The sequence below is a fragment of the Trichomycterus rosablanca genome, chromosome 14 (genome assembly GCF_030014385.1).
Source record: "Trichomycterus rosablanca isolate fTriRos1 chromosome 14, fTriRos1.hap1, whole genome shotgun sequence".
Taxonomy (NCBI): domain Eukaryota; kingdom Metazoa; phylum Chordata; class Actinopteri; order Siluriformes; family Trichomycteridae; genus Trichomycterus; species Trichomycterus rosablanca.
In genome coordinates, this window is record NC_086001.1 from 13,995,860 (window position 1) to 14,014,785 (window position 18,926).

The 18,926-nt window shown below is 39.7% G+C and overlaps 1 protein-coding gene across 1 annotated transcript in view; it reads right to left on the reverse strand.

Moving 5' to 3' along the window:
• Window positions 1–18,926, reverse strand: part of LOC134326904 (phospholipid-transporting ATPase ABCA1) — a 245,300-nt gene that overhangs the window by 57,036 nt on the left and 169,338 nt on the right. Inside the window, exons 34-38 of the mRNA XM_063009016.1 lie at window positions 16,007–16,081; window positions 14,410–14,576; window positions 6,166–6,343; window positions 4,309–4,424; window positions 2,524–2,668 (exon numbers count right to left, since the gene is read on the reverse strand). Of these exons, the coding sequence (XP_062865086.1) occupies window positions 2,524–2,668; window positions 4,309–4,424; window positions 6,166–6,343; window positions 14,410–14,576; window positions 16,007–16,081 (681 nt within the window). The remainder of the gene's footprint in view (window positions 1–2,523; window positions 2,669–4,308; window positions 4,425–6,165; window positions 6,344–14,409; window positions 14,577–16,006; window positions 16,082–18,926) is intronic.

Here is an 18,926-nt window from a genome sequence, read left to right on the forward strand (position 1 = left end):
TTTTCTGCCACACTTTTTCCTTCCCACAGACTTCCCACTGAGGTGCCTTGATACAGCACTCTGGGAACAGCCTATTCGTTCAGAAATTTCATTCTGTGTCTTACCCTCTTGCTTGAGGGTGTCAATGATGGCCTTCTGGACAGCAGTCAGGTCGGCAGTCTTACCCATGATTGCAGTTTTGAGTAATGAACCAGGCTGGGAGTTTTTAAAAGCCTCAGGAATCTTTTGCAGGTGTTTAGAGTTAATTCGTTGATTCAGATGATTAGGTTAATAGCTCGTTTAGAGAACCTTTTCATGATATGCTAATTTTTTGAGATAGGAATTTTGGGTTTTCATGAGCTGTATGCCAAAATCATCAGTATTAAAACAATAAAAGACCTGAAATATTTCAGTTGGTGTGCAATGAATCTAAAATATATGAAAGTTTAATTTTTATCATTACATTATGGAAAATAATGAACTTTATCACAATATGCTAATTTTTTGAGAAGGACCTGTACACCCGTGTATAAAAGCAGTGTTTTCATGGCTGATGTAGCGATCTCTAATTATTTATTATTTCTGTGTGGTCTGCAGCCCGGTGGTTGGGGACCTCTGGGTTAAGGTACTGGACTAGTAATCAAAAGAATGCTGGTTTAAGCCCTACCACTACCAGGCTGGCCCTTAACCCACAATTGCTCAGAATGTATACTGTAATTGTACTTACTGTAAGTCGTTTTGGATAAGAGCGTCTGCTAAATGCCAAAAATGTAAATGTTTCAGTAGGCAGTTTTAGCCTAACAGTTAAGGTACTGGACTAGTAATCAAAAGGTTGCTGGTTTAAGCTCCACCACTACCAGGTTTGTCACTACTGGGCCCTTGAGCAAGGCCCTTAACCCTCAATTGCTTAGACAGAACACCGTCACAGTACTGTAAGCCACTTTGAATAAAAGAGTCTGCTAAATGCTGAAAATGTAAGTATGTAAACACCTGATCATAAGCATACCATTCCAAAACCACAATCACCAATACACAGTTGTCTCTCTTTGCAGCTATACCAGCTTCCACTGTAGTATATCTTTGAGAAATTGTGCCCATTCAGTAAAAATAAGCATTTTAGAGATCAGGCACCCATGTCAGGCCAAAACTGACATTTCAATATATCCCAAAAGTCACGGCTTGAGTTTCTCCAAACAAAACTTGTCAAAATGCTCTCTTTATATTTAGGCCAGGAACAGGAAACAGGAAAGGACCTTCTCTAAACTGCTGCCACAAAGTTGGATGCATATCATTTTTAAATTGCATTTCTACACACCTGTTAGCAATGGGTTTGGCTGGAACGCATGAACTCAAAAAAAGGTTTTCACATTCTTTTGTCCTTATGGTGCTTCCAAAGATCAGGATAAATGGCATGGTAAGAGCAATTGTCCTTCTTTCTTCATCTACCTGCAATCTTACCTAATAAGGGTAATAAAAGGGTAAGGTATAGACACAGCAAGACTGACAGCAAGCTAGCTTAATTCATCAATAATAAAGATCTATAGCGCCCTTCCAGTACCCTGGATCAAGCTGAAGAGAAGAGGCATAACTCAACCAAAGAGTCTGTCTAATGCCAGAAATATCAAAGCTCATCTGCCAATTCTGCCCGTCCTCAGATTAAGTGTATAGAGGGATTTCAAATCTTCCCAAGGAACTCAGGTGGCTTTCTTCAAGCTCCCGCTGTAAACTCATAAATCAACCTGAGCGTACAAATCTCCCCGGCACACGGGTAATTCATATTTCCTCCGGCACTTGACTGTCCTCCTACATACACACCCCTGTACACACTAGTACACACCGCTCCTCCGTATTCCCTCCGCACCGCCGTCTCACCTTGGGGATTTGAAGAGAAGTATATGGTTGGGGGGAAATAATAAAGCAGAAATATCTCAGACAGTGTCAACATCTGTTATTTTGTGTTTTTTTGTTTTTTCATTAGACTGCTGAAATATGTGTCACAAAAGTCTTAATTTTGCAAACCTGATTAGCTTTAATCGCAAATGCAATCAAGATGTCAGGACTGGTGGGCTTGTGCAGGGTTTTCAAGTGACCCACATTTTGTTCATGATTTTTACCGTGACCCAGGCAACACAAACAATGTATCAAGATGAAACACAAAACTAAATATACTTAAAAATAAAAAAATGGTGGCAATTTTTGGCTTGCGACAAACCCAAGTCTAGTGTATTTAACAGCTGCACCACTCCATCTCCAAAAGTAAAAGAATTTAACTGACATAAATTAAGGGTGGTAGGGAGGAGAATCACTGCTTTAAGGTTATGTGAATCTCAGTTCGAACCTCACTTAAAATCAGTGCTTAAAGTGTGGCATATTTTTCTAGTGTCTGCATGTTTTCCTCATACCACCTCAAAGCATACCAGTTGATGACTTAATTACTCTAAGATGCTGCTTTGTATGAGTGGGTAAGATAAGAGAAGTAACAAGTCATGTGCTTGTTTTGTGTTTTTGCAGTCTGTATATCTTTATAAATGTATTGCATCTAACCGGGTCATTGATGAGCTCCATGACAAACGTAGCAATGCTGCCATTGATGCCGATGAAAAGATTGATGCAGGTGAGAACCACGTATGCCGTGCTGGGAATGCTGAATATGAACGAGGCCGGGTACATCATCGGAGTGATGGACCATCTACAACACACAACATGCACAAGTATTAGTGTGATAATCATCCAGCATGAATGTTTTAATATAAATACAGTACATAAATGCACCTTTACATGAATGGTTTGCATTGACGCAGACGCTTTTATCCAAAGCAACTTGCAGTACTATAACATTATACTGTCTAAGCATTAAAAGTTAAGGGACTTGCTCAAGGGCCCAACAGTGGCAACCTGGCAGTGGTGGGGCTTGAACCAGCCACTCTTTGATTACCAATACCTTAACCACATACTTTGGCTACTATATGGTCAAAAATGTGTGGACATGCCACTCAGGTGGCACAGCGGTAAAACACACGCTAGCACACCAGAGCTGGGATCTCGAATACATCGTATCAAATCTCAGCTCTGCCATCCGGCTGGGCTGAGCGGCCACATGAACAACGATTGGCTTGTTGTTCATATACAGGTGGGGTAGTAGTAAGCCGTAACTGATGCAACTATGACGACCTCTGCTGGCTGATTTATGTCGCCTGCACAGGGGCGGGAAAGGACTGCGTTGATCAGGGTGTGTCTCTTCGTACACAGGGCTGATACGCATTAGCACTCGCCTAGTGCAGGTAAAAATATGCATACGGCTGCTGCCCACATGTCGGAGGGGACGTGGGTTAGCTTCGTTCTCCTCAATCAGAGCGGGTATCGGCATTGGTAGAGAGGAAGCGTGACGTAATCGGGCAATTGGACGAGGAAAAAAAAAAAAAAAAAAGTATACACCCCTTCTAATTATGAACTTCAGGTGTGTATAAAATAAACTATGCCTCCTGTGCACGAATCATGAACCATGAGTACATGATTGATGAGCTTGGTCTTGAGGAACCCCAGTGGCCTGCACAGAGCCCTGACTTAACCCCGCTAAACACCTTTAGAATTAATTTTAATGTCTATTATGAGCCAGGATTTTCAACAATCATCACTGGCTGACTGAATGGGCACAATTGGGCACAAACACACTCCAAAATCTTGTGGAAGGACATACCAGAACAGTGAAAGTTGTCATAGGGATGAGGAGAGGCAGGATATCTCTGTGTAATAGTGCATGTTTTTTTACTCAAATGTCAAACATGCTTCTGTTCATGTGTCCACATACTATTGGCCATGTGGTGTATGTACTATATAGCCGGTTCAGGCGTCTCAGCCACATTTGTAAGTCAATTTGACCACAATCTAAATGTAATACGGCTTTGATAGCTGCAGTCTTGGTTAATGACAAACGCCACCTTAACCATTTTGCCAGACAGGCTCTGATGATCAATTTTACTTTGGGCATAATGGTGTAATTATGCCATCCAGACTAGGACATTGGTTGATAGATTCTATTTTGGAAATGTTTACTAAAATGTGTGTTAAATGAATCATTAAGTAAAGGTTTGTGAAAGACTAATACGTCAATGTGGAATTAAAATCTTCAGACAACCATTAAGTTTGCCAGAATTAGGTACTTTGAAAGGTTTTTTTCAGAAAAGGGAGAAAAACGTGGTAAAATATAACACACTGGAGCACCTCTAAAAGCTGGAATTAGCCTAATACCTCCTTATATACCAGTCCAAATACAAATGAAGCTTGAGTTAAATTTTAGTTTCAGCTCTTAAATGTTAAAATAGAACTTACCCATAAAGCACCAGGAGCAGGATGAGTGCGGGAAGGTTTGCATGGGATACATACGCCTTTTGTTGGAAGCAGAGGAAGATGACGATGACAATAATGCATGGAACGATGTAATTACACTGCAAGTAAAGCAAACAGCAAAAAATTACTCATACACATTGTAAGTACGGTAGCAGAACAGATACACTATATTGCCAAAAGTATTTGCTCGTCTGCCCTCACATGCATATGAACTTGAGTGACATCCCATTCATAATCCATAGGTGTTGGCCCACCCTTTGCAGCTATAACAGCTTCAACTCTTCTAGGAAGGCTTTCCACAAGGTTTAGGAGTGTGTTTATGGGAATTTTGGACCATTCTTCCAGAAGCGCATTTGTGAGGTCAGACACTGATGTTGGACGAGAAGGCCTGGCTCACAGTCTCCGCTCTAATTCATCCCAAAGGTGTTCTATCGGGTTGAGGTCAGGACTCTGTGCAGGCCAGTCAAGTTCTTCCACACCAAACTCACTCATCCACGTCTTTATGGACCTTGCTTTGTGCACTGGTGCGCAGTCATGTTGGAACAGGAAGGGGCCATCCCCAAACTGTTCCCACAAAGTTGGAAGCATGAAATTGTCCAAAATCTCTTGGTATGCTGAAGCATTAAGAATTCCTTTCACTGGAACTAAGGGGCCGAGCCCAACTCCTGAAAAACGACCCCACACCATAATCCCCCCTCCACCAAACTTTACACTCGGCACAGTGCAGTCAGACAAGTACCGTTCTCCTGGCAACCGCCAAACCCAGACGCGTCCATCGGATTGCCAGACGGAAAAGCGTGATTCGTCACTCCAGAGAACACGTCTCCACTGCTCTACAGTCCAGTGGCGGCGTGCTTTGGTGATGTAAGACTTGGATGCAGCTGCTCGGCCATGGAAACCCATTCCATGAAGCTCTCTACGCACTGTTCTTGAGATAATCTGAAGACCACATGAAGTTTGGAGGTCTGTAGCGATTGACTCTGCAGAAAGCTCTATCATTTTACGCGGCTACCACTTCATGGCTGAGTTGCTGTCGTTCCCAATCGCTTCCACTTTGTTATAATACCACTGACAGTCGACTGTGGAATATTTAGTAGCGAGGAAATTTCACGACTGGACTTGTTGCACAGGTGGCATCCTATCATGGTACCATGATGGAATTCACTGAGCTCCTGAGGGCGACCCATTCTTTCACTAATGGTTGTAGAAGCAGTCTGCATGCCTAGGTGCTTGGTTTTATATACCTATGGTCATGGAAGTGATTGGAACACCTGAATTCACTGATTTGGATGGGTGAGTAAATACTTTTGGCAATATAGTGTATATGAGTTTATGCAGAGTGGGAGGAGAACCTTTACTACAGTCTTCTTACGTAAGAAGATAGTAATTGTCTCAGTTTAATAAATGAAAGATCCTCAGAATAGGATCCCAAGCTGAATCGATGTGCTTTTAATTAGCTGTCTCAGCTTGTACTATCATTTTTTTCCCAGCACTGAGAGAGCTCTCACACTGAGAAGGGTTCATGAGATTGAATTCAGAATTAAGGAGTCTTCAGCCTAGTGCAGGTCAGCAAACACAACACAATAATATTCTTTTTTTTCATCCTGCTTTCACCTTGTTCTTCAATAATTATTAATAATTGTAATATTATGGCTAGTCTTGGTCAGGTGTTTCAACGGATTAAACTTGTGACTGGAACTACTTCCAGAGATATTAGGAATTCATTTATACCTCCAGCCATACAGAATTTATGTGGTCGTCCAAGTAATAATTAATATACTATGTATCATAAGTGTACTTTGTGTGTGTGTGTGTGTGTGTGTGTGTGTGTGTGTGTACCATGTCCCAGGTGAAGTTGGCCACCCAGTAAGCAGTAGGATTGACACCACTGACAAACTGCAGGTGTTTGGCTTTGCTGACGCGTTCCTGGATGAGGAAGAGGACGAAACTGGCCGGAATAAAGGACATGGCGAAGATGACACATATCGCCACCACCACATCTGTAGAGCTTGATGCCCTGCACAAAAAAAGCACACAATTGTGTGTTGGACTTGACACCAAGGGTGCACTGATATGTCTCTCCTCCAATGGTTAGGTTCATGTAATGCCTTCTGTATTTGTGAGCCCAGCCTGGGATTTGAACCCTGGAACTCAGGCACTACTGTTACCTGCAGTGAGGCTCACAAATTGCCAATACAGTGTAATCAATTGAAATTTAACAAAGCTTTTATGGTAATTTTAAAACATACACCGATCAGCCACAACATTAAAACCACCTCCTTGTTTCTACACTCACTGTCCATTTTATCAGCTCCACTTACCACATAGGAGCACTTTGTAGTTCTACAATTACTGACTGTAGTCCATCTGTTTCTCTGCATGCTTTGTTAGCCCCCTTTAATGCTATTCTTCAATGGTCAGGACCCCCACAGGACCACCACAGAGCAGGTATTATTTAGGTGGTGGATGATTCTCAGCACTACAGTGACACTGACATGGTGGTGGTGTGTTAGTGTGTGTTGTGCTGGTATGAGTGGATACAGCGCTGACAGAGTTTTAAAACACCTCACTGTCACTGCTGGACTGAGAATAGTCCACCAACCAAAAATATTTCCAGCCAACAGCGCCCTGTGGGCAGCGACCTGTGACCACCGATGAAGGTCTAGAAGATGACCAATTCAAACAGCAGCAATAGATGAGGGATCATCTCGATCGACTTTACATCTACAAGGTGGACCAAAGTAGGAGTGGACCTACAAGGTAGGAGTGTCTAAGAGAGTGGACAGTGAGTGGACACGGTATTTAAAAACTCCAGCAGCGCTGCTGTAGATGATCCACTCATACCAGCACAACACACACTAACACACCACCACCATGTCAGTGTCACTGCAGTGCTGAAAATGATCCACCACCTAAATAATACCTGCTCTATAGTGGTTTTGTGGAGGTCCTGACCATTAAAGAACAGGGTGAAAGCAGGTTAAAAAGGTATGCAGAGAAACAGATGGACTACAGTAATTAATTGTAGAACTACATAGTGCTTCTATATGGTAATAGGAGCTGATAAAATGAACAGTGGACAATGGACTGTAGAAACAAGGAGGTGATTTTAATGTTATGGCTAATCGTTGTATATTTAACATTTAGTAACAGGATTTTTCAAGCAGTGATTTTTAAAGAGAAACTTCAAATTCAAAATATTAAAAATATCACTAGCTTATTTAATATTGTGAATACCACAACACTGTGTGGTATTTACACCCCTCCATACAATCTACTCTGCAATTAAGATAAATGAACGTGGACATTCAAACTGATGTCAAATAAAACCCTGAAGTGATAAAAACTCAGCCATTCAAAGACCACTAACAGTCTGTGTTTAAAATTTCACACACTATTCACATGATCTTATCCATCATAATGACATGGAGCAGTATAAAATGCGACCTTGACCTGCTTGCTGATTGAGTTCATGTTATTTTTGGTATGACCTGAGACTTCACACTACTCTTCACACGCTAATCACATGCAAGAGTAAGAACTCAGGTCCTGTAGGGGTGCATCACTGCATACATTTAGTGTTTTATCAGCTCTTGCACACCTGATTGGGGGCATGAAGGACTTGGTAATGAGCTACGGAGCTGTACAAGATGTGTAAAAAAAAAAAAGAATCCTTTTTGACACTGATTATACATTAAGCATCTAACTAACACACGCCCCCTCCGACATGTGTGCAGTACCGACTGCATCTTTTCACCTGCACAAGGTGAGTTTATATGCGGATAAGCTTTGTGTACAAAGAGCCACACCCTGATCAACGCATGATTCCTCAACTAATCAGCCAGCAGAGGTCGTAATAGCACCAGTTATGAGGAACCTGGTCAGGCCCATCCCACCCTGTATGAACAACAGCCAATCGTTTTTCATGTAGGCACCAAGCCCAGCCGGATGGCAGAGCTGTGATTCAATACGATGTATTCGAAATCCCGGCTCTGGTGTGCTATCGTATTTTACCGCTGTGCCACCTGAGAGCCTTGGAGATTAATTTTTAATGAATAATGTTGGCTTGGCACCAGCACCAGTAAAAGTTAGGCTGTTTAATTCGGCCTGTCAAGTATTTACAAAGTTGTCTAAAGACTGCATTCGTTTAGCCTTTTTCCTGTAACACCCTGCATTTTTTCCTGCAACACACGCACTTCAAACCAGAGATGGGGACTCGAGTCCGAGTCGCACGTAAGTCTATATTCATCCGACATCCAGCCGTTTTAAACCGCAACGCACACATTGGGTAAATGTTACAGACAGCTTCCGGCGTAGTGATGGAGCGTCGCTCCCTACTTAAAATACCCTACGTAGTGCACTTCACAGTAACAGATAATGTGAATGAAACGCTCCTACAGAATTGGTGCTAATGATTGTAAGAACCACTTTCTGAACCAATGAGACCTTCTGATTTTAATTTTTAGTAAGAAATGCTGTTATTTGCAAGTATTTAGTTTGCAGCGTCACACAGATGATGTGTCAATGAAACGCTTGATTGGCTTTCTAACGAGTTCATGTTTTACTTCACAACCGGGAGAAGTTTGTTTGTTTTTAATTATAAGCACATTTACAAAGTAACGGATTATATTTCTAATGGGACACACGGTTATAAATTTAATAGCATCTGGAAGAACATAAGCTAAGGTAAGCAGTATTATGGATTTTTTTGCTGTGTTTGGGATTTTGGCCGCTGTACCGTAATTTGCAATGAAAACAAAACACCAGTTTAAGCTTTTAACCGGTACCTAGGAAAGTAAAGGCACAAAGTAAAATGGCAAAATACACTAATCTGTTGTTGTTTTTTTCTGAGATTGCAGATTATTTGTTTATTTTTATGCTACATTTCCAATATATGTTTTGTGTATATTATATTGACTCGTGACTTGACTCGGACTCTAGCCTAAAGAATCGTGACTTGACTCGGACTCTAGCCTAAAGACTCGTGACTTGACTCGGACTCTAGCCTAAAGAATCGTGACTTGACTCGGACTCTAGCCTAAAGACTCGTGACTCGGCTCGGACTCTAGCCTAAAGACTCGTGACTCGGCTCGGACTCGTATTTTGTGACTTGTGAACATCTCTGCTTCAAACACTAGCAACCTTTGCTAAAGCCCACTGAAATAAATAAGAAAGGTAGGTAATCTTTAATTTTTAGGTAACGAGTTTCACGTGTAATTTACATTAGTTCATCCCACCATCTGCTGCTGGCCCAGACAGTGAGTCAAATTTTACAACCCAGACACAAAGTTTGCCCTCCCCTGCATCAGGCCAAAGGGGTTCTGCTTAAAACCTTTTATGCTGAAGGGCTTTACTAAATGTTGTTTGAATTGTTCAGGATGCCGACTGAAACAATTTCTAATCTACCTGCTTTGGCAACAAAATGCAATTCTTTTGCTTTTTCAATAGATCAATGTGTTTTCTTCCCCAGCAGGAACTGTCATTCTACAGTCATTTATTCTCACTGCCTAGTTTATAATTGGAAAACTAATGTCTGTATAAAAACAACCCAAAGGCAGTAAAATCTGTCATGATAACGCAGGAACTATTTGTTACTTATCACGTCTGCCCCTACGCAAAAATAGGAATTGTTTGTATGAAAGTTTCAAAATAAAGAATGTCAAAATTATAGATAAAACAGGTCAGTTTTGTATTCTGAATTATATTTAATAATGAAATTTAGCAAACGCTTTTATTCAAAATGACAGTTGTGACCGAATACAACGTCCACAATGCTTCAACAGTGGAAACTTGGTGGTGGAACTTGAACCAGGCAATTACCAAGACAGTACCTTATCTATTATTAATAATAATAACAATAATAATTTCAATATCCTTTTACAAACCCAAGGACACTTTACAATGTGTACACAAAACCCTATAAGAAGTGTAAAGAAAACAGAAACGTTTTTAATTGAGTCTTGAATGAGGACAGAGTAGAACAGTCATGAACAGACTGAGGTAAAGAATTCCAAAAATTCGGAGCAGCAGCACTGAATGATCTGCCACCTACTGATTTTAGTTTAAATCGCGGGCCTGCCAGAAGGCCAGTGCCAGAAGATCTGAGGGTACGAGAGGGAACATATGGTTGAATAAGTTCCCTAAGGTAGGAAAAGGCCAGACCATGTAGAATTTTAAAGCTAAGAAGAAGAATTTTATAGTAGCAGTAGCAGCAATATGCAGCAAGCCATGGCCTAGTGGTTAGGGTATTGGACTAGTAATCAGAAGATCGCTGGTTCAAGCCCCACCACGGCCAGGTTGCTGCTGTTGGGCCCTTGAGCAAGGCCCTTAACCCTCAATTGCTCAGACTGTATATTGTAACTGTAATGTAAGTCATTTTGGATAAAGGCGTCTGCTAAATGCTGAGAATGTAAATGTAATGTAAATGTGCAGAACATTTTGTAAATGTGAGGGCCCTTGCTGCCGAGTTCTGTATATGCTAAAGACGGTTGAGCAATGTAGAAGAAAGACCAGACAGAAGAAAATTGCAATAATCGGGACGAGAAAGCATGAACCAACATTTTAGCATTGTGTCAGAGAGAAAAGGGCAGAGGCGAGCAATATTTCAGAGGTGAAAGGATGCAGTCTTAGTAAGAGATTTAACATGGGGTTCAAAGGTAAGCTAGGAGTCTGATTACTAAGATAGTAACTAAGATTACTGATTACTTGAGCTGACTGGATTGGTACACCATCAAAATCAAATGTGATATAAGGGATTTTAGCTAACTGAGAGCCTACCAACAAGACTTCAGTCCTGCCAGCATTAAGTCTCTAAGGCAGTTCATATGCAGCGAGTGAATAATGACTGCTGCCTTATAAAGGTATATTAATCAGGACAAGTTTGAAGGCACAATCCCAAGTACTTACACTTATCCCATAAACCACATACACTATATTGCCAAAAGTATTCACTCACCCATCCAAATCATTGAATTCAGGTGTTCCAATCACTTCCATGACCACAGGTGTATAAAACCAAGCACCTAGGCATGCAGACTGCTTTTACAAACATTAGTGAAAGAATGGGTCTCTCTCAGGAGCTCAGTGAATTCCAGCGTGGTACCGTGACAGGATGCCACCTGTGCAACAAGTCCAGTCGTGAAATTTCCTCGCTACTAAATATTCCACAGTCGACTGTCAGTGGTATTATAACAAAGTGGAAGTGATTTGGAATGACAACAACTCAGCCATGAAGTGGTAGCCACGTAAAATGACAGAGCAGGATCAGCGGGTGCTGAGACGCATAGCGCGCAGAGGTCACCAACTTTCTGCAGTCAATCACTACAGACCTCCAAACTTCATGTGGTCTTCAGATTATCTCAAGAACAGTGTGTAGAGAGCTTCATTGAATGGATTTTCATAGCTGAGCAGCTGCATCCAAGTCTTACATCACCAAGCGCAATGCAAAGTGTCGGATGCAGTGGTGTAAAGCACGCCGCCACTGAACTCTAGAGCAGTGGAGATGTGTTCTCTGGAGTGACGAATCACGCTTCTCCGTCTGGCAATCCGATGGACGAGTCTGGATTTGGCGGTTGTAAGGAGAACGCTACTCGTCTGACTGCACTGTGCCAAGTGTAAAGTGTGGTGGAGGGGGGATTATGGTGTGGGGTCGTTTTTCAGGAGTCGGGCTCGGCCCCTTAGTTCCAGTGAAAGAAACTCTTAATGCTTCAGCATACCAAGAGATTTTGGACAATTTCATGCTTCCAATTTAGTGGGAACAGTTTGGGGATGGCCCCTTCCTGTTCCAACATGACAGCAAGGTCCATAAAGACATGGATAAGCAAGTTTGGTATGGAAGAACTTTCCTGACCTCAACCCGATAGAACACCTTTGGGATGAATTAGAGCGGAGACTGCGAGCCAAGCCTTCTCATCCAACATCGGTGTGTGACCTCACAAATGCACCTCTGGAAGAATGGTCAAAAATTCCCATAAACACACTCCTAAACCTTGTGGAAAGCCTTCCCAGAAGAGCTGAAGCTGTTATAGCTGCAAAGGGTGGGCCGACATCATATTAAACCCTATGGATTAAGAATGGGAGTCCCTCAAGTTCATATGTGTGTGAAGGCAGACGAGCGAATACTTTTGGCAATGTAGTATACTTAGTTCTGACCTTTTTCCTTGCATTTATTTTAATTATTTTTTTTAATTAAGGATTATGCTTCAGTGTTTTGGAAAATTTGGTTGTGATCAGGTGTCTACATACTTTTGATCATACAGCTTATTACGGGTGCTTATGGAATGACATTATAATTTATACAGTTTTACTATATATAAACCCAATGTTTTGAAGTATTATTAGTGAAAAATGATGAAATCTCATGTGAGGTCGTATGAAAGATCTCTCAGCTGTCGGATGGGGCGGCTCTACTTCCTCTGCCTTCACACTCCATCTGTTCAGACACCCTACTGCTGAAATGTGATTGATCTGTCTTTCTATTTCTGACTCTATTATTATTTTTTACAGACACACACACACACACATGTTTACAGTGAAGGTCAGCATGCTGCACTGCTGTTTTATTCATCATTAGTGGATAAATAGTGGAAAAGTTGATCCGTCACTGAAAGTCTCATTAACTAAAAGGAAGAGATACGGCCAGTTACCATTAACCAGAATGAAGCCTGTGTTTGTATGTTTTACGGGAGGTTGTAAGCTCTTTGGGTGTGTAATGCTTCACTACTCTGTCTTTGTCTCTGACACTGACCCGCTATACCTAATGATCCATCTTAATTCTCAGCACCGTGCTGTCGACACACCCGCAAGGTGGCCGCAAATCAAGCATTAACACACTATTACACACACACACACTACATACAAACTTCCTGCAGGGATATCACCATATTTAATAAGCTCCCTGCACTTATCTGGAGCCGCATTTATCAAAAAGAGCTGGACGCAATTAGGCCACCGGACTGAGATTTGCTCTAATATGCTTTAATATTTTTTAATACAGAACATGGTAAGGCGGCTTTACTAGGCGGGCAGACTGGCAGGATGAATCGGGTAACCTTGAACAGTGGACAAAGAATAGAAGACACTAATGAACTAATAACCAGGGCAGAACTCATGCAAATACAGTGAAACGGACAAAAAATGATTATAGCTAGAAGGCAGTATTTTGAGGCCAGCCGTGGTCTCTAATGAGAATTAACGCTGAAGAAAGTTCTTGGAATAGACGGCTATGACCCGTGCTAAAGATTAAGCACAACTACGTGCACAGATCTGCATATGTAAAAAAACAGAGGGGTTTATTCAATAACCACTATGATTTAATAAATAAGCAAAAAAACATTTTAAACTTAATTTTAGAAGTCCACTGAGTACAAGCATTTAACCACTTTTGTTTATATGTAAGGAGGCAGAAATGTGCTTTTCTTTAGCCATGCCCTGGTAAGATTTCTTTTCAACAAACCATTAAGCCATGTGCTTTAGGATTATCTTATCAGAAATAGAGTCTGGTCTTTAAGACTATAATGAAATAGTCTGTTGTTGGTCTCTTACCATTCTACTTCAAAAAGAACACATGGAGGAGTGCAGGTTTTCACCACTTATAGACCTAAACTAGTTTAGTGTATTTGTGTAGTACAGTACTTTTGCTAAACACAGACACACACACACACAAAAGCGATACTGTTAAGTGAAAATACCTACCGTACATACAATATTTCTACTTTATATTGGCTGTGTATGTATTATATCTTTCCCGCTTTTACAATGACAGATTATTTTAGGTTTTTTGCATTATTTGGCATAGTTTGGTAGGGTTTTTTGTGTCTGGGAATGCATACCCATATAAAACATACAACATAAAACCCATATAAAATGCAAATCCTTTCGTTGCTTTGCACCATTATGGCTTACAAAAGGTTTTAGACGAACACTTAACTTTCAGATCGTGAAGGGAAACCTGTATTTCGCAAACACCAGGCTAGTTTTTTTTTCTTTTTTAACTGCAAACTGGCAGCAGACTAACCTATTACAGCAGCACTTGTTGGGCTGCGAGTTGATAAGAACCCCTGTTGCCCCCAGCTGAATACTCACATTACAACGGAGAGCTGCTCTTTGGTGAGGTTGAGTGGATGGTTAAATGCTGAAATGCCGTATAGTTTGGGCTGCAGACCGGCTGGAAGATTTCCTCTGAGAATGGCATTGGTGGCAACATTTAGGAATGATGCTATTATATGCCAACCTTGGTTATAGAACCAGACCTACAATAAATAAAAACAGATTAAGTTTTAAAAAAATGCAAAATAGTAAAGATGATGATATGAATAATAATAATAATAATTAAATAAATAAATACAATAAGTGAGAGAAACTTCAATTTACGTTCAATTTAATTTAAATAAATAAAAAAAAGTTAATTATTTTGACTCCTTTGTTCTTGCACTGCATCTTAAAAAAGATCAACAGTTGAACACCTCCACATGCAATAAATAATGTAAAGCCTAAATAAATTTATAAAAAAATATTAAATCTAATTTATTTTTATTGATGTAAAACTAAAGCAATTATTATTGGTATTATTATTATTATTATTACTGTTATTATTATTATTACTGTTATTATTATTATTATTGTTGTTTTATTGCTGTTATTATTATTATTATTATTATCATTAATAATTTATTGATGTAATTATTATTATTATTAATGTTATTATTATTATTATTATTACTGTTATTATTATTGTTATTATTAATGTTATTATTATTATTATTATTATTATTATTATTATTATTATTACTGTTGTTATTATTATTATTATTACTGTTATTATTATTATCACTGTTATTATTATTATTATTATTACTGTTATTATTTTTATCACTGTTATTATTATTACTGTTATTATTATTATTATTACTTTTATTATTACTGTTATTATTATTATTATTTTTATTGTTATTATTATTATTACTGTTATTATTATTATTATTACTGTTATTATTATTATTATTATTATTATTGTTTTATTGCTGTTATTATTATTATTATTGTTATTATTATTATTATTATTATGGGTTTAAGCACTAAAGTTGCTGTGACCCTATTGTTTGTGTTAGGATTTTTCTTCCTACTAGTTCTTATTTTTCTTCTTATTATTATTCATTATATGAGAATTTATTGCAGATCCCATTCACATCCCATTCCAAATGTGCACAATAAATATATTACAAATAGTTTCCGGTTTGGGGTAGGTTCATCAATTCAAACCTGTGTTTTTTATTCTATTCAGAATATTCAGTGCCCTCTCAGCATCAAGTGACAGTTCATGTTTTAGCCCTATTTATATTAGCAGACAGAGATCATTAACTACAATGAATAACAAAGAACTGAAAGACTATGTCACAAAGGTAAATTAAATAACCAAACTTTTTTCACAACACTCATTAAACTTACACAACACATAAAACCACCCACAATGCTCTAATGCTCCAGCACACACCTACACGGCTGTCTGGGTTTGTTAGATGTTTTGTGAGCTTTCAAAATGTATCGTGATCTTCGAAAAGCAAAGCATTAAATTGCCTGCGAGCTAAGCTTTAAATAACGAGGATGCTAACACAATTATAGAGAGTGCACAAGTACGTAGCTCCGCCCACACAGAACAACAGGAGGAAGAGTTGCTACTTACTTTCACATTATCTCTTGTTCCCAAATCCACTAACAGTGTCTCCAAGTCGTCAAACAGCTTATCAAGTACAGCATTCTGTATAAAGAGAGACATACACACATTCAAATGATGAGAAAAGGATACAGTAAAAGTGCATGAAAAAGTTTGTGAACCCTTCAAATCAACCTGGATTTATCCAATAATTAATCATAAAGTATGATCTTCATTCAAATAATGTCTGCAGTAATAACATAGTATTCAACCTCTATTCTTTTTTCAATTAATTTATTAATCCTGAAAAAGTGTGTAAACCCTAATATAACATATTTTATATACACCGATCAGGCATAACATTAAAACCACCTCCTTGTTTCCACACTCATTGTCCATTTTATCAGCTCCACTTACCATATAGAAGCACTTTGTAGTTCTACAATTACTGACTGAAGTCCATCTGTTTCTCTGCATGCTTTGTTAGCCCCCTTTCATGCTGTTCTTCAATGGTCAGGACGCCCACAGGAACACCACAGAGCAGGTATTATTTAGGTGGTGGATCATTCTCAGCACTGCAGTGACACTGACATGGTGGTGGTGGACACTGACATAGCTGATTATAAGGGAAGTCCTCAGAACTAAATTTGTCCACACATTTATCCAATTACCAGATTGCACTGCGCTTCCTCTCTACTGATGTTGACCTCCATTCTGACTGAAGAGAGCCATGACTAACACACACCTCCTCCGACAGGGGTGCAGTAGCCGACTGCATCTTTTCACCTGCATGAGGTGAGTTCATATGTGGATCAGCTTTGTGTACAAAGAGCCACACCCTGATCAAACATTATTCCTCGACTCAGACGTGATTAATCAGCCAGCAGAGGTCGTAATTGCATCAGTTATGAGAAATCCCCTCCGACACCCTTCCTACGAAAGACCCAATCGTTGTTTGTGTAGGTGCCCAGCTTGCCGGTGGCAGAGCTGACAAGTTCAAGGATGTCAGCTCTGGTGAGGTAGCGTGTTTACCGCTGCACCACCTGAGCGCTGTTTTTACAGATCCGAGAGCAGGAAAACATGCCAAACCAAATTGTGCTCCCTCCAACATGCTTTACACTTTTGGCATGTAGCAGGTACTTTTATTCAAAGTGACTTACAATTAAGACTGAATACAGCCTAAGCAATTGGGGGTTAGGAGCCTTGCTCAGGGTGACAACTTGGCAGTGATGGGTCTTGAACCGGTAACTTTCTAATTACTAGTTCAGTACTTTAACTGCTAAGCTACTGCTGTCCCAGTAAAGAATAATGTTCTGAGGAGCCGCTCAGGTGGCGCAGTGGTAAAACACGCTAGCACACCAGAGCTGGGATTTCGAATACACCGGTTTGCGAATAGCTGGGCAACTATATGAACAACATTTGGCTGTTGTTCATACAGGGTCAGGCAGCCAGATAGGAACCTCATAACTGATGCAATTATGACCTTTGCGTCTGCACAGAGTAGAGAAATAATGTGATCAGGGTGTGGCTTTCCGTGCACAAAGCTGATTTGCATATGAACTCGGCTGGTGCAAGTGAAAAGATGCAGTCGGCTACCGCTCACGTATCGGGGGGTACGTGTGTCAGTTCGCTCTTCTCAATCAGGGGCGGGGGTCAGCACCAGTAAAGAGAAAGCATAACGCAATTGGGTAAAAAAAAAAAAGAAAAGAAAAAAAAGAATAATGTTCTGGTATCTGTATTCAATGCTCTCCAAACTTAAGACTTTTATTTATTTATTTATTTATTATTATTATTATTATTATTATTATTATTAGGGCTTTCTGTAGGTATTTATTCTTTTTGTTGTTGTTGTTCTTTTTTTCACATCAGATACTGCAGGTTAATTTTTTTTGTGGCCGTTGTGGGCTGTATACTCCTGGAAAGAGTAGCAAGAATACTACAACCCACACAGTCTTACCTCATTATCTGGTCCACCTGACTTTTGCAAAAGTAAAAAAATCTACATAATATTTGCAGCCAGGTCTGAGGAATGATTCAATAATGAGTAATTATTTGTGTGTTTCTGGTGTGTTTATTGTATTTAGTAAGTTGTTCTATCTTGAAGAAAGATCAAATTTTCTGAGTAATTAATGCGTAATTTAAAAATCTGAATCATTTTAAAAGGTTCACAGTTATTTTTTTCTTGGATGTGGGCGAACAGTGTAAGAAAGTAATAGCATCAGCTTGTGAGTGTACAATTTAAATGCTAATGCTATGAAGGACCTCAACCGGCATACATCAAATACGTCCATACACATGCACACACTTAGATGACTAGACATCACCTCTCAATCAGATCTGATAGCTCTCACTTTAACATGTCAATGAATAATACATAACTCATAAACTTATTCCGTGACCTCCAGTAAAGGAGATTAGACCCTCCGCCCACCTCTCTCTGCATTCACTTAGCATCGGGTTTCACCAAAAACCCATTTATCTCAGACTGGTGTTAGCTATGCCACATGATACCCGGCGTTTATTATGACAGTTAATGGATAGGACAGGTTAGAAAAATGGCATGGTGCCACTCAGGATGTTCTAGTGCATTTTTCATGAGTTTGAATAAAGTGCCTGTACATACCAGCTGAGCATCATGCAAACCAATTGCCTAAACTGTAGTATCACTTGGCCACTCTTCGAAATGGTTCTTTAATTTTTAATATATTGTGGGATTTGTATTTTACACAAATATTGTAGATTTGCTAAAATGTAAGCTTTAAATCTGTAAATCATTTGGTTTATTGTCAGGTGCATGGTAATTTGTGTGACGCTAGTATCCAAATGCTTGCCCTGCTTTACTCACTTCCCACTGAGCTACACACTGCGCTTCTATTTATAAATTATTTAAAACTAAAGACATTTTCCTGTTCTGAATGACTTTTACACAACCAGGTGGCTGATTAGATGC